Source organism: Sceloporus occidentalis, unplaced genomic scaffold (genome assembly GCF_023333645.1).
Source record: "Sceloporus occidentalis isolate IW3139 unplaced genomic scaffold, rSceOcc1.0.p SCAF_5, whole genome shotgun sequence".
Classification (NCBI taxonomy): domain Eukaryota; kingdom Metazoa; phylum Chordata; class Lepidosauria; order Squamata; family Phrynosomatidae; genus Sceloporus; species Sceloporus occidentalis.
The window spans coordinates 37,226,731-37,242,580 of NW_028316985.1; the positions used below are offsets into that span (position 1 = coordinate 37,226,731).

The 15,850-nt window shown below is 38.5% G+C and overlaps 1 protein-coding gene across 1 annotated transcript in view; it reads left to right on the top strand.

The window, feature by feature from the left end:
* The window catches only part of EP300 (EP300 lysine acetyltransferase), a 102,627-nt gene that overhangs the window by 83,238 nt on the left and 3,539 nt on the right, over nucleotides 1-15,850 (top strand). The window contains exons 21-30 of the mRNA XM_089523692.1: nucleotides 3,313-3,369; nucleotides 4,429-4,506; nucleotides 5,194-5,261; nucleotides 8,047-8,197; nucleotides 9,041-9,187; nucleotides 10,930-11,043; nucleotides 12,144-12,309; nucleotides 13,003-13,167; nucleotides 13,749-13,910; nucleotides 15,117-15,398. Coding sequence (XP_089379818.1) covers nucleotides 3,313-3,369; nucleotides 4,429-4,506; nucleotides 5,194-5,261; nucleotides 8,047-8,197; nucleotides 9,041-9,187; nucleotides 10,930-11,043; nucleotides 12,144-12,309; nucleotides 13,003-13,167; nucleotides 13,749-13,910; nucleotides 15,117-15,398 — 1,390 coding nt within the window. The remainder of the gene's footprint in view (nucleotides 1-3,312; nucleotides 3,370-4,428; nucleotides 4,507-5,193; nucleotides 5,262-8,046; nucleotides 8,198-9,040; nucleotides 9,188-10,929; nucleotides 11,044-12,143; nucleotides 12,310-13,002; nucleotides 13,168-13,748; nucleotides 13,911-15,116; nucleotides 15,399-15,850) is intronic.

The window sequence follows — 15,850 nt, forward strand, 5'->3', positions numbered from 1 at the left end:
GTATTAATGATAGAAGATGGCACTCCTGGACTTAACACATGTCCCACACATGGTGAAATGCTCTTCAATACATTTTTTATGGAATACCGTATATACTTGACTATGAGTCGATCTCATGTATAAGGCGAGGGTAGGTTTTGGGGCCAAAACTATGGATTTTGATATGACTCGTGGGTAAGTCAAGGGTAAAAATTAGGGGCATATAACAAAAGATCTAAAGGATGAAGCAAAGGAAAAAATGGCAGAGAACTTCAAAAATCCAGCAGACATAACTGCTTGTGCTCACTCTGAATGCAGGCTGGATGAGACAATAGAGTGAGGTCAGTGCTTCCAGGACAGATGATACCCTTGGCTTTTTACCATGGGATAGTTCCCCCCCCCTTTTTTTTTTTTTTTTTTAAATAAAAGTTAAAGTTAAGTATTTACATTGACCCGTAGATAAGTCAATCCAGGTTTTTGGGGTCAGTTTTTTTACTAAAATTTCTAGTTATACATGAGTATATGCAGTACATCTGATTTTAATAGACCTAATTTTTAAATCTGTTATGATTGTGAGATGGTATGTATACACCAAAAAATAATGTGTGCCAGCCTTCAAAGGATGAAAGGTGATGTTAGAAGGTCAACATTTTCTAGACAGTGTTCTTATTTGTGGCACTGTCCCTTGGAGACTTTATAGGTATTTGCCATATTTCAATTCATGGAGATACTTTTGCAGTGGAACCTCTTCTGAGGATGTCATTGTGTAAGAGGAGATCTCTGGTGTTCCTTCAATTAACAAAGGGCTAAGTCGCTTAGGTTATGCTTGAAAATAACAGGTAATCGGCCATTAAAGATAGATGTAATATCATTCCTATGACCAAGCCATATGTTCAGCTTCCAAAAGGCAGATTGTAGTAGTGCACTGTAGAGCTTTATACAGGCATATATGATAGCAATTGGTCTTCATGCATTTCCAAATCTAATTTGTTTACTTTCCATTCTGTGATATTAATTTGGGTTTTTTCTATAAAACCTCTCCAAAGCAATGTAAAACAGTGAGAACAAAATTTAATATTCAGACAAAGCCACAATCAACAAAATAAAGAGTAAGTAAGCTGGTGACAAAATTTAATAAATTAGCTATTATTGAGAGACAGCAGCAATTCAATTTCACTTTTGTAAAAAGCCATGCACTACTCTGGTACTTAAATAATGGTAGATGTGCCTGCCTCATAAATCCACCTGTGCAGGTCTTTCAGATATGAGGTATCACTTGAAAAAACTCTATCCTTGGTTCAGTGCAGAAACGTAGCCTTGTTAGTCTAGAATATCAGCATATAAAGGGATCTTGTAGCACCTTTGAAAGTAACTGTGAAAGAAGTTGTAGCATGAGATTTTGTCTGCTTTTGTAGACTTTGCCTGCTTCCTCGGATGAATGAACTCCATGGATAACAACCTTAGATTGCATCTGCACTGAAGAAATAATCCAGGTTGACACCACTTTAACTGCCATGGCTCACTGCTATGAAATTCTGGGATTTGTAGTTTATGAGATAATTAACATTCTTCATGGTATCTGCGAATCATACAAAGAAATCCATAGTATGGAGCCTTGGCAATTAAGATGGTGTCAACCTGGATATTTCTGCAATGCAGGTGCTACAAGATCTCTCTCCTTGGTTGTTATCCACTTAGTCTCTAAAGGAGGTGAGAGCAGCTACCAGTGGTTGTGGGGTTGCATGGGTCCCTGTGCTCCCCCAAATTTCTTTTTAAAAATGGGGAAGGGGTTCCAAAAAGCAGCCCTATGCACCTTGGAATCGTGGAGAGCAATTCTGCTGCACACATACACCACCAAAGCAAATCGCTTTTTCTAACTAGGAAGTAAACTAGAAGTTGATGCTTTGTGTTTCCTTCCTAGTTCTTACAAGGCCTTTCCTGGACCTGAAACAGCCCAGAGAGGGCAAAACTATTTCTTTGTTTTAATTGCCTTGGGGGCTACATGCATCCTAACAGCTACTTTATCAGCCTGGCAAAGTACTTCAGAAGCAGATCTCAAAAATGAGACACTTCTATAAGAGAACATGGTCCTTCTAGATATCCTGGTTTCAAATCATTTGAGGCTTAGGTCAAGAAAGGATCTTTAAAGTAAACTGAATCTAAAAGCAAACTGTTAAGTGATCTAAAGGCACATGATGCAGCTATCAAGTTGGATCTAAGCAGGTGTGTGTTTGCCCACCCCCTGGATGAAAGACTAGTTGAGAACCCCAGGCCAGGGGAGGCAGGTGTAGCCAAGCTCTACTCAGGTTTGCATCCTTCCGAGGTCACTAAAATGAGTACCCAGACTGTTGGGGGGCAAATTAGCTTACTTGCTAATTAGCTTACTTGCTGTTCACCGCTATGATCTTTGGAATAGCGGTATATAAATAAAACATTATTATTATTATTATTATTATTATTATTATTATTATTATTATTAAGTGTTGAGTGCATGCTTGTCATGCAGAAGGCCCTACTTTCATTCCTTGGTGTCTCCAGGTAGGGCTACAAAACTCGACTTAAAAGAGTAATCAAAAGTCTGACTAAATAGTCTTACTTGGTGGAGGGAAGTTTCCTTTGTTCCTAGCCTAATGCTTGCCATGGCTGAAAAGAGTTGGGTTACAGTTTTTTTTAAAAATAACTTTTTATTACTAGTAAAATGATAAACCAGTGGATTATAATTAGCAGTTGAGCTGATACACTGAAGGTTCTGAACAATCTTTAAAAGACAGTGCTATACATAATGCATTATGGAAGTTAATTCATGCAATAGAATACAGTTAAGCAAACAAGAACCTGTGTACTGTGTAGTAACCTGCTTGTTCTTACATGCTCTTGATGGTGGATTTGGATTACCAGTAATCCCATAATAGCTGCTTACAAATATATATGCTTCCTTTGCCTTATGAGAAGAAATTTTCTTTAGCTTCTAGTCCCACTATTACACCCTGTTGACCACCCTATGAGTTTGGGTTTTGAGTCATCTGCAGAGGATTGGCAGTTTCAGTGTAGGAACAATCACTGTGCTGTGTTTTAAATCCAGCTGCAACAGTCCATGACAGTTTTATTTACTTCCATGGTAAGCTAGACAGAAAAACTGTGGTAATATTAGCTTGTGATGTTCTGTCTTTTTGTAGTCTTGCTTTTCTTTCCTCCCTAAACAATTTTGAAGCAGAGTATTCCTGGAAAGTCCTATTGAAATGTATAGCAGTTTGCTGCAGACACTAGATTTTTAACATTATTATAAGCATTTGACCTGTCGTCATAACTAAAACTGTCCATTTCCCTCCCCAGTACAATAAATAAAGATCAATTTTCAAAAAGAAAAAATGATACACTGGATCCAGAACAGTAAGTAATACTTAAAACTGTCCTCAATAAACCTTTTTCTTTTTTTTTAAATCACCTTTGAAAAGCCTTTTCTAGCCATCTTATCAGTTCAGGAATCTTTCTTTTAAGGTCTTAGTTTTCTTCCCTTAGCACAGGGGTAGGCAATCTTTTTGAGCCGGGGGCCGGGTTGCTGTCCCTCAGACAACTGGGGGGGGGCCGAAGCCAAAAAATAAATAATTAACTAATTTTTTAAAAAATTAAATATATAAATAAACCCGGACAAATGTAGGACAAAATTTTCAAATGGAAGACACTTTTTTTAAAAAAATGGAGGACACATGAAAAAATTTGCTGATTTTTTAAAAATTGTTAATATAAATGCATGTTTCTGAGACTTCTATAGACAATTGCCCCCCAAAGGCCCCGGCGGCAATCGGCGGCAGGACTGGGCTGGGGCCGGTCCCAAGGCCTCGCCGGGCCGCATCCGGCCCACGGGCCGCAGGTTGCCTACCCCTGCCTTAGCATATCATCATTCGGATAGATTTTATATTATATGATGATGAAAACATTTTCCTGCTTAAAGTGTAGTCCCAAACAATGCTTCCATTTTGTTTTCTAATTATTCTGGATTTGGAGCATTAAATGACTGTTGTAGTCCTTTTAAAAAGTATGTTTGGAATATCTATGTTGCAGTGGTTGTTGTTTTTTAAGTATCTACTTGATTTCCCCTCCCCCTCCCCCCCCCCCCCCGAAGCTTCCCAGTCATCAAATGTGTTAATTGGCTTTGTTATTTAGCTAGTTCCATCTTTAAAGTTTTATGTATGTTAGATTTGAATTCTGAAGTGTTGTGAAATTTGCAAATAAAATCACTGCAGTGCATTTGTGGGATAGCTGTTTAGGACTTTAATCTGTGTCTAAATGAAGACATATGTACAGCTGATCTGTAGGTGTAAGGATATATAGTTTCTATTCTGTATGAATAATAATTTAACTGGGAAACTTTTTTATTAATCCTGTTACTTTTGACAATATCCTTTGTTGCTTATGCTGTTGGTTTTTTGTCCTCACCCTCTCTTCCAGATTTGTTGAATGCACAGAGTGTGGAAGAAAAATGCATCAGATTTGTGTACTTCACAATGAGATAATTTGGCCATCTGGGTAGGTTGCTTTACTTTTCTTGTAAGGATGTAGATTGGTTGTATGCAGTGATACATTTGTCTGCAGAAATAAACAAACGTACACTGACTACAATTCTTTATGGATAATTCTAATTTTAAAAGTTGGTTGGAAAATGCCTACCATTAAATCATAACTTTTAGTCTCGTGGGTGTTTGGGTGAAAATGAATTGGCTTTTATTAATAGTTCATTAACATATTGCTTTATAATCAGTGGTGGGGGTGCTTTCCATAACTAAAACCCCGGGACACTCACTTTTCTCTGTTCTAATAGATTCCTTACTGATCAGGTGCCAGGAAGCACACAGCTGCCATATATCACACAATTTACTACAATATCTTCCACGTTACCCATCTCATTATAATGACTAAGTGGATTTCATGCTTACTATATTTGCAGAAGTGGAGATACAGGAGTGATAGTAATATATAGTAATTTTCAGATTGAAATTAATGCTCTGCTTAACTGTGATAAAAATTAGATGGTAAAATGTACTGAACAATGAGTCCTTTCAGTGATTAATAATTATTAATATTGATCAAATCTTATAAATTACATTTGAGTAGACAAATGTTTGAAATCAGTACTGGTTTATCAATCTGTAGGACTCTTCACATGGCTGTTAAATGTATTTGGATAAGTAAATTCACTCCTCTCTTATGTTTTAGCTTTGTTTGTGATGGTTGCTTAAAGAAAACAGGGCGAACCCGAAGAGAGAATAAATTCTGTGCTAGAAGTAAGTGGATATACTTCATAACATTATTATTCTGACTTTGTTAACAAGGACTATGGGAGTTTATACCAAGATAAAAAAGTATGAAACAGCTTAGAAAAATTAAACTACCCCCCCTGCAAAAAACAAAAACAAAAACAAAAAACAGACTAAAACTATTGTTCAGTCTAGCCAGTTAAAACAGTTTGCAGTGGAGTTTAGATAATTTTTTTTAAATTCTGAAAAGATGAGTTTCCTTCTGAAATGAGTTCTAGAGCCTGGATGGAGCAATTGAAAAGACCCTTTCTCTGGGTCATTGGGCATTCATTGATCATAGAATCATAGAGTTGGAAGAGACAACAAGAGCCATCCAGACCAACCCCCTGCCATGCAAGAATTCTCAATCAAAGCATCCCCGATAGATGGTCATCCAGCCTCTGGGCCCGTACAGAAAGGCCAAAATAAAGCTTCTTTTTAGTCACTTTGGAGGTATGCTGTTTAAATGCCACGCGTATCTTAAGAGGCCAGAAGTTGCGCCAAAGCTGTGCTCCAGTCCTTAGGACTGGAGCATAGCTTTGGTGCAGTTTCTGGACTCCTAGGACGCTTGCATCATTTAAACAGCATACTGTATTTTCCGGCGTATAAGGCGACTGGGGGTATAAGACGACCCCAAATTGCATGCCGGCAGTGTCCCTGGCCTCCTATAAGGGGGTCCTGCACCGGATTGAGGGGGCCTCTCTGGAGGCCTGAAGCAGGTACCGCGGCTGGACTCTCGCCGCCATTGTTGCTGCAAAAGGTGGCAGGGAAGCGGCTCCAGAGCCAGTCGGGCCGAGGTTAAGAGCCGTCCCCTTGTTCTTCGCCGCCGCCACAACCCAGGATACTCCGCTTCTCCAGCAGCTTTAGAAGTCCGCTGCCGCCGCCGCCAAACACCACCACCCAGGATATTCCGCTCCTCCAGCGGCTTCAGAAGTCCGCCACGGAAGCCGCTGGAGGAGCGGAGTATTCTGGGTGGTGGCGGCGGCAGCGGTGAGGAATAAGGGGCCAATTCTTTACTTTGGCCCGACTGGCTCTGGAGCCACTTCCCCACTGTCTTTTGCAGCAACAATGGTGATGAGAGAGCCCAGCCGCGGTACCTGCCTCAGGCCTCCAGAGAGGCCCCCTCAAGCCGGTGCGAGTGTCTGCTGGGAGAGGACCCAGCAAGGACCCCAGAGACAGAGAGGTGGCTACACCATTCACCTGTCTCTGGGGTCAGAATTTGGCGCATAAGGCAGATGTAAAAAGTTGCCTTATACGCCGGAAAATACGGTACCTCCAAAGTGACCTGAAGCAGCTTTATTTTGTCCTGTCTGTATGAGCCCTCTCTTTAAAGACCTCCAAAGAAGGAGACTCCACCACTCTCCAAGGGAGTGTGTTCCACTGTCGAACAGCCCTTACTGTCAGGAACTTCCTCCTAATGTTGAGGTGGAATCTCATTTTCCTGTAGCTTGCATCCATTGTTCCGGGTCCTGTTCTCTGGAGCAACAGAAAACAAGCTTGCTCCCTCCCCAATGTGACATCCCTTTAAATATTTAAACAGGGCTATCATATCACCTCAAGTAACATGTTTAGGAATGCAACCTCATTGGATGGTGTTAATTGCATGGTTTTTTTCCCCTTAAGCTTTTTATACTGTAAAAATGTCATGCTGAAAGCAGCGCTGGAAGAAGTGGCGCCATGTGCTGGAAGGAACAATGGCGCGCACGCACCGCCACAAGAACGAGCCCCATTGTTTGTAATGGGGCTCAAGCATACACACAATTTCTTTTACACGGGGGGATCTGGAACGGCTCCCCCTCATAAAAGAAGAGTGCACTGTACATCTTTGGTTATTTTATAATTTAAAAAATGATAAAATATTTAAAAATTTTAAAAATTATAAAATATAAAAAACTATACAAATCCATGGCTGTTGGTAACTGCTTGATAACCTGTACTGACAAGATGTAATTAGGAGGCCCAGTTTTCCACATATTCTTGAAATGTGGAAGACATTAAAACTGTTCAGGAATTTTATTCTTCAACACCATTTTTATGAAATGAACACAAAACTACCATATGAGGTTGATACTTTGAGATGCAACATCTGTTTACTTTTTTCCATAATTAAAGCTTCCTGGATTTATAGGGATCATTGAGAACTGGGGTGGGGGTGGGGAAATTGCTTAATTGTGTGTGTAGTTTAAGTTCAAAATCCTTTCCTGATTCCTGAAAACTCAATCTGCCTTTTCCAATTTTAACTGTACACAGTGTTTTTCATGGAGCTGTCCAGAGGTATCTTTTTTTCTTGGGTAGTCAAGTCAGTTCAAGAAAGATCCTACTGTCATGGTGAATAGTTATAGAGGTCTGAAACAAATTGTGAGAGGGTTGTAGTCTTTATTCCCTGCTTGTGCATTTCCCACAGTCACAGGCTAGCCACCTTTGGCAACAATGAGGGGCCAGAATAGACCATTCCTGTGCATTAAGCTTTCTAAAGTTCACTTTTGTTTCTTTTGGAGGTAGTTATACCCGACAGCACTCTTTTTTCATGTTGAGCACATTGAGCAGTTACATAATGTTGAGGTTGCTAGTTTTATTGAATAGTATTATTGCAATAACGGATCACTTCTTATGGTTACAGCCCTTAATTGAGAAACTGATGAACAGAGATTGATCACCAATAGCAAATGCATGCACATTTTAACTGGTGAGGTTTGAGTTAAGACTATACCTGCATAGGCTGTTTTGGTTAATTTCTTTTGCAGCATTTTAAAGAGTTCTTGGTTTTGTACAGGGTTACCAACCACAAGACTTGGTACATTCTTGGAGAACAGAGTGAACGAGTTTCTGAGAAGACAGAATCATCCTGAGTCGGGCGAAGTCATTGTTAGGGTAGTTCATACTTCAGAGAAAACTGTAGAAGTTAAACCAGGAATGAAAGCAAGGTATTGTTATTAATTTCAAGACTTAAACTGGTATAATGTGTTTTAAATTTTAGTGTTTTAACAACGCAAAATTTTTTTTTATTTTTATTTTATTGGTAATAAGAAGAGTATTGGCAGTATCTTCTCCATCAGTGGTATCTCCATGTCATCTCTTTTGAATAATTTCCTTTTAAATACTTCAGCTTTTCCACAATAGATTCTTATAACTCATTTGTATTAATTAGATGTATTATAATTTGCTTGGGTATTGATGTTTGGTATTGGATATCATTCTCTTCTACCTTATAGGTGGAAGAGAACAAATTTTCAGTCTTTTCTGTTGCTGTGTAACTTTCTTATGCAAAAAATATTGTCCACTTCCTTTCCATTATCCAATATAAGTAAATTGCATATACTAGTGATAATAATGTTTGAAGTATTTACAGTATTTACAGTAGAAATGCTTTAGCATACTCATTATTTGTTGTACATATTGTGTAGCAGGTTTTTATGCCCATGCAGTATAATAACATGAAAAAAGGACATATGATTAAAGTGTTTGTGAAAGGCTAGACAGTGAGCTGGACACATAAGCACATCAGTCAGTTATAATTCCCTTCACTGTTGTCTTTATATGCCTCTACACAAGTCAAAATGAAATGTTGTATATTATAAAAAAAAAAAGTAGGACAAGCATAGTTAAAATCAATAAATGCTAAAAATATAAAATAACAATTAAAATGTTATTTGTGAGCTAATACTCATTTCTAAATTCTTCAGCACTTGATTAATTTTCCCCCTTTTTATTGCACCATGTTTGCCTCCTGGAAATGCCTTAAATTTTTGTCTTTTTCATTTTTTCAGGTTTGTTGATAGTGGAGAGATGGCAGAACAGTTCCCTTATCGAACAAAAGCCCTCTTCGCTTTTGAGGAGATTGATGGTGTAGATTTGTGCTTTTTTGGAATGCATGTTCAGGAATATGGGTCAGACTGCCCTCAACCCAACCAGAGGTAAAGAATAACATTTACATAACGTTTATTCTTTTAGTGGTATATTCAGTTGTATTGTTGCTTGATATAAGACTTCGGGCTTCTAAGATGTATTGAACATTTTTGTCTTAGAAGCCAGTAGCAAGATTGAATATAATTTTAAGAAAGCTGCCCACTTCACTTGCTCTGTCCTTCACTTGCCTTTCACACAGAGCTGAATTTTCCCCAGGCAAGCATATTTGTTTTCTTTGTAGAAGGGACCTAATTTAATCTAGAAATGATGGACTGTTCTTTAGAAGCATGTGAATATGTCTGCTTTACAGAGGCAACTCAACTCAACAAAAAATATGTTGGATTTATTATTGAAGGCAAAACTTTTGTATCTTAGTTGGTGGAATCCACCATTTAGTTGTATAATATATTTTTGTTTTACCTGCTTATAGTGAAATACTTTATTGTTTCCCATGCCTATGTAATATAATTTATATTAGGTTCCTGTGCCTTCATATGTTTATCTTCCGGGATCTGTACTTTTTAGCTGACCTTGTTGGTCAAGCCAAAAATTATGGTCACCAGATGTGTTCAACCATCACTGTAGAAGTAAGTGCTTCCATTTTAGCAGAGGCAGGCAGGGCCATTCTGCATCCATTTGGTAACTGGCAAAGCAGCTACACAGCAACAACTGAAGAACCATCCTGTCTCCTCCTTGCCACTCTCTTCTTCTAGGAGAGACACAGGTGGAGTAAATGGAACTCTACTGTCATACTGCAACCAAGGAATCCCCAGAGCCAGAGTGGAGTAGCTAAGAGATAGTGAGATGCTGTGTTGGCCTTGTGTGGCCAAGGCTCTCCTGGGCTCTTGGCCACACAGCTGCTGAACAACCAACCCCCTTGAATATTGTACTCTGTAATAAATTGATGAATCTTATCTTAACCCATGGAAGCTTATACTAAAATAATTTTGCTTCTCTTTAAAAATTACAGAACTCCCCCCCCCCCCGTTATTTCTATACTGAAACAAATTAATAGGGATTTCTCTCTGAAAATTGCTTATCTGAGACTAACCATCATTGAAGTCTTGGTTGCTAGAGAAACCATTAATATCCTACAAATATGTGTTGGTTTGGTCCAGACATCAACCAAGGTTTGACACAAATTCTGAAGCATTCAAAATTCTCTGGAATCACACACCTCCTTCTCTCCCCTTTTCTTTACACAGTTAACCTTTTTAGTTTCAGGCAAGTCATGGTGTTTTTTTGTTTTGGCCAGATTGGAAAATGTAGTTCATAGTGATCTACAAACCAGCCTTGGACAGCACAGTTTTATCCAAGTTGTAAATACAAATGCAAAACACAGCCAGATTAGACAAAATGGCAAACTCTGTCTGGTCTGTAAACTAAAAAGGGAATTGTAGCATGGAAACCTACAGCTCCTTGAAGGTTCATTCTTCTACATCTCAACCATGATTTTTCTTTGTGTCTAAATCAGCCCTGTGTTGCCTACTTCTGAAATGAGAATATTATGTAAGATGTAAATCATTAGCTTGGGGAGGTAAATAGTCTTGCAGTTGAGATAATTGTGCAAAGGAAAGGGGGAAATTGTGAAGGATATAAATTCCTTAAGAGCTAATTGCACTTTAATTCAAACACTAATGGTAGTTTTTTAACTTCATACTTGAAATATAGAAGATAGAATGGGAAAATATTTGAACAGTACAAAATGATGACAGCTGAGACTTAGAAACTTATTCTTTTCTTTATTTAGGCGAGTGTACATATCATACCTTGACAGTGTTCATTTCTTCCGCCCTAAATGCTTGAGGACTGCTGTATATCACGAAATACTGATAGGATACCTAGAGTATGTCAAGAAGTTGGGGTAAGTTTCTCTTATTTTATAGTCTCTGTGATGTCTAGACTGAAGATGTTTTATTTTGGGTGTAGATATGCCTTGAATGGTATGTCAGAGGTGCAAAACAAGAACTTTAAGGCCAGATGACTTGTTGCAATTGTAAAATACTTTTTTTAGTCCCCTCAGTGCAGGGGAGAATTGCCCTTTATTTAGAGACTACCCAGATGGCATGTTTGAGCTGAATAGCAGTATAGCAGAGGAATAGTTTTTGAATTACTGACTGAAAATGTAGTCTTGTTCTGTTGTCATCAGTGTGAATAGTTGATCTTATCACTTTAATATGAACCAGTTCAATTATTTGAAGGTATCTGAAGTAGTTGTGTCTACGAACATAATCAATTCTGGGTCTGGCCAGTGCCATCATCTTGCACCTCTTCAGGTCCTTGGATTTAACATAGTCAGGTTACTTTCGATTCTGTTACTTGCTGTAGAATAAGAATGAGCAACATGCAGGCTGGATGCAGCCTCCCACCTGTTTTTTGCAGCCCTTGGACTGCCAACACGAGAAAAACAATTGTTTGTTCGTTTGTTTTTAGGAATTACACTCTTGGAAGATTCCAAAGTAGGAACTTCCCAACCATAAGGGTTGTCCGACAGTGGAACAAACTCCCTTGGAGTGTAGTGGAGTTTCCTTCCTTAGAGGTCTTTAAACAGAGGCTGGATGGCCATCTGTCAGGGATGCTTTGATTTAGATTTCCTGCATGGCAGTGGGTTGGACTGGATGGCCCTTGAGATCTCTTCCAACTCTATGATTCAAACAAGCTATTCTCCTTTAAAACTAGATAAGGGATATTGCTTTATAAGAGATTATTTTGGCAGTTGGTTGGGGGGGGGAGTCTAGAAGTGAATGTCTTATGGGTTCTGGTTTGAGGGAAGACAATCATTTATGGTGGAGTGCAACCTGTGATAAGTCTCAGGGTGTCAGAATTGAGCCCTTGATCTGCTAAGATTTATCATAGAGGAAGAAATCTTACTCCTGAAAAGGTAGATAAATATAGAAGCAACTCAGTGAAATAGCATAGCTAATAGTGGTAGTAATGGTCTTGGTTTTCTTTAAACACTTTTAGGTATACAACTGGACATATCTGGGCCTGCCCACCTAGTGAAGGAGATGATTACATTTTCCATTGCCACCCCCCTGACCAAAAGATACCCAAACCGAAACGACTGCAAGAGTGGTACAAAAAGATGTTGGATAAATCTGTGTCAGAGCGTATAGTTCATGATTATAAGGTTGGTTGTGAATTAAACTTAGTGACACTTTCAGTTCTTCCATCCCCTTGATCCTGGATTATGATGTAGAAATGTTTTTGAGGATTATTTATTTATTTATTTATCTATTTATTTATTATATAGTGCTGTAGATTTGCACAGCGCTATACATAAAATAATAAAACTTAATATTTGAAAAGTATTTGCTTGTTTACAAACTGTAAGCCAGGGAGTGGGGGCTACTTTTTGATGTGGAACCAGGTTCCAGTTTGGGAAGCCATTTACAATAGGTTGAACTAAGACTGTGGTCATGACAAGGTAGGAAGACTAGATATAATCCTTAGCTCTTTTCCCAACAAGAAGTCAAAGCTTGGCTACTCTAGAGTAAATTCCAGTGCAGCAGCTCAGTTCCATGCAGTAATTTTTCTCTCTCCAAGGTTCAGTTCAGTTCGGTACATCAGCTTCCTGTTTGTAAAGCTCATATCAAATTCTGTGAATGGTATTAAAGTAGATTTAAATACCTTCTTTTCTCAAAACAGCAGAATACACTTCCCACCCAGAGGTCTCCTAGCCCTATCGTAAGCTATAGAGAAACTCTTGTTTAGTGTTAAGTTCATGAGAGAAAAGCTGAACTTCTGTATTTGTGTCTGAGAAGTTTTCTGCAGTGGTGTGTCTTCTGGGTGGTGTGTACTGATAAATCATTTTGTATTTCAGGATATTTTTAAGCAGGCAACAGAAGACCGTCTAACAAGTGCAAAAGAGCTGCCTTACTTTGAGGGGGATTTCTGGCCAAATGTTCTAGAAGAAAGCATTAAGGAGCTAGAACAAGAGGAAGAGGAGCGGAAGAGAGAAGAGAACACTAGCAATGAGAGCACTGATGTAAGGAAATAGTTTATAGCCAGTTATTGTTATCCTTTTGTAAAATCTGAAGATAAAGAATTTGCATAAAAAATAAAGGGTCTCTTTTTCTAGGATTTAGTATTTCTAGGTTATCTGGTGAGGAGGAGGAAGGATCTAAAGTCCAAAGATTAACACATTAATAATGTTGCTGAAGCAAACCAAGTATCTGTCTACTCTAACATTCTGTTAAAACAATTGCTATCCATTTGCCTTTAGAAAGCCTGTTAACAAGACACAAGTGCAATAGCACTCTTTCCTTTGCATTTCCCAGTCACTGGTTAGCAGAGAAATGACTTGTTAAAATGTCCTGAAAACTGTTCCATGCCCCACAGTCTTCATCCCTGTTTTGGGTAGGAAAAGGACTTCCATACTGCTACCAACCTCATTTGGCTCTATTTGGCTTCTTGGGCTTGCCACCAGTGTTTTTGGGACTAGTAGCTTAACAAATGCTCTATTTTGATGCTTCTGTTTGATTTAGTTATTCAAGACAATGTAAACTCCTATACAGACTCTATCTTGATTTTTTCAATTTTGTGACTGAGTTCTTGATTCATTTTCAGGTTAGCAAAGGAGATAGCAAAAATGCCAAAAAGAAGAACAACAAAAAGACTAGTAAAAATAAAAGCAGCTTGAGTCGTGGCAATAAAAAGAAGCCTGGAATGCCCAATGTCTCCAATGATCTTTCTCAGAAACTATATGCCACTATGGAGAAGCACAAGGAGGTAGGAGCAAATGTAAAAGGTTTCAGTGGTGGTTTTGGAGTTGACTTGTGTACAGAGAAACAGAGGGGAGTATTTTTGCCACACTATCTGAAAGACGTTAACGGCCAAATAAGAATCATCTTGTAATATGCTGAGACAAATTAGATCCATTGCTAATTTAATCCAGTGACCTGAAACTTCAGTGATTGTAATTCTGAAGCAAAAGAGTACACTCAGATCAGACACACATATGCACACAGAGGGGGAGGAGATGCATTAGTAGGACACTATTTCCATTTATGTTAAACAAGAAGTAAAAAAGCCCAAATGAACTGATTCCCTGAAGAATTCAGAAATAATTTTAAAAGCAGGAACTAATAAAGTTGTGTGGCTGTTTTAAGAACTGTATTTTGTAAATTTAAAATTTGAATATGTTTGCCAAGTTCTAAGGTGTTGCATAGTATAAAGAGTAGAAAATATTTTCACAGGATTACTATATAGAATAAATACACCCAATGGGAAAAAGGAGGAAGGATTAATACATTGGTTTAGGAAAAGCAACAAAGGATAGCATAGAATTATGATCACATAGAGGCATTGCTTTGGATGTAGAGTCAGTAGAATGGTTGAATAATCCTGTGTTCATTTTCTTCTGATATATGAAGTAAAAAAAATATTCACGGCATTGTTGGCCATGCAGCAAAATACAACAAAATCTACAAACAGCTATACTTTTTGGGGGCCAACTGCAAAAAATAAAATACATTATCCAAGCTTGAAGTGTAAAATACAGTTATGAAATTATAAACCAAATATGCTGACAAAGTATTTGAGTAGATGCTACCCATCCAGCAAACAAAAAGTATTGTTATTGAGCATCTCACCATTTCAACACTCTGTAGCATGAGGGGCCATAGTAACTTAAGTTAGGCCATCAGTCTGTCACACTGGTTTGCCATTGTGGCTGGATGATAAAGAGTAATTAAGGGGTTACAGATTTTAGTGTTCAATTAGTGCACAAGGGTGCTTTGCTCCCAGTTGTGAGATTGTGCAGTGCTATGTACAGTATATATATCTGCTCCAATAAATTTTCCCAAAAAAATTCAGAGCTTTTGTGGTGGGTTCTTTTTCTTGACTCTTTGTTTATTGACTTCCTCCCACCATTTCTGGAGAAAGCTCTTCCCACCCAAAGACTAGAACCTCAGTTGGCTCCTTTCCTTTTTTCAGGTATTCTTTGTGATCCGTCTCATCGCTGGTCCTCAAGCCAACTCACTGCCTCCCATTATTGAACCAGACCCACTTATTCCATGTGACTTAATGGATGGGCGTGATGCCTTCCTCACCCTTGCTAGAGATAAACATCTTGAGTTTTCTTCACTACGAAGGGCAATGTGGTCAACTATGTGTATGTTGGTAGAGCTGCACACACAAAGCCAGGACCGTTTTGTTTATACCTGCAATGAGTGCAAGCACCATGTGGAAACAAGATGGCATTGCACAGTCTGTGAGGTAAGTCTGGCCTATATTGAAAGCCTTTGTTTAAACTTTAAACTTGGATTCATGGTTGAAGAGTTAGAGGTTCTTTAGTCTTCAGATGTTTAATATAGTCTGTTGTGCCAGTGGTTAGGTTAGCTGGGAGATTCTGAGTGTTACAGTCCCAAAAACTTAAGATGCCCAAGTTCCTGTTCTGTCTAGGTGTCTGCTGTTTTTTCTTTCTGTAGCAATTCATAGTTGATGGAAAGTATGAGTGCCTGGAATGGATGGTAGGCATTCATTTGTATTGCTCTTTGTAATAGCCCTATGTTGTGTCACTTTATTTGATCTCCATTGCATAGCGTTAATTGAATATTTATTCTTTCTTTTCTTTCAGTTCAACTTGGTTGAGATTTGGTTTTCAGTGGTATTGGGGGATCAGATCATATTTTCTGTTGCCTCTGGGCAAATATGCTTACATTAAGTAG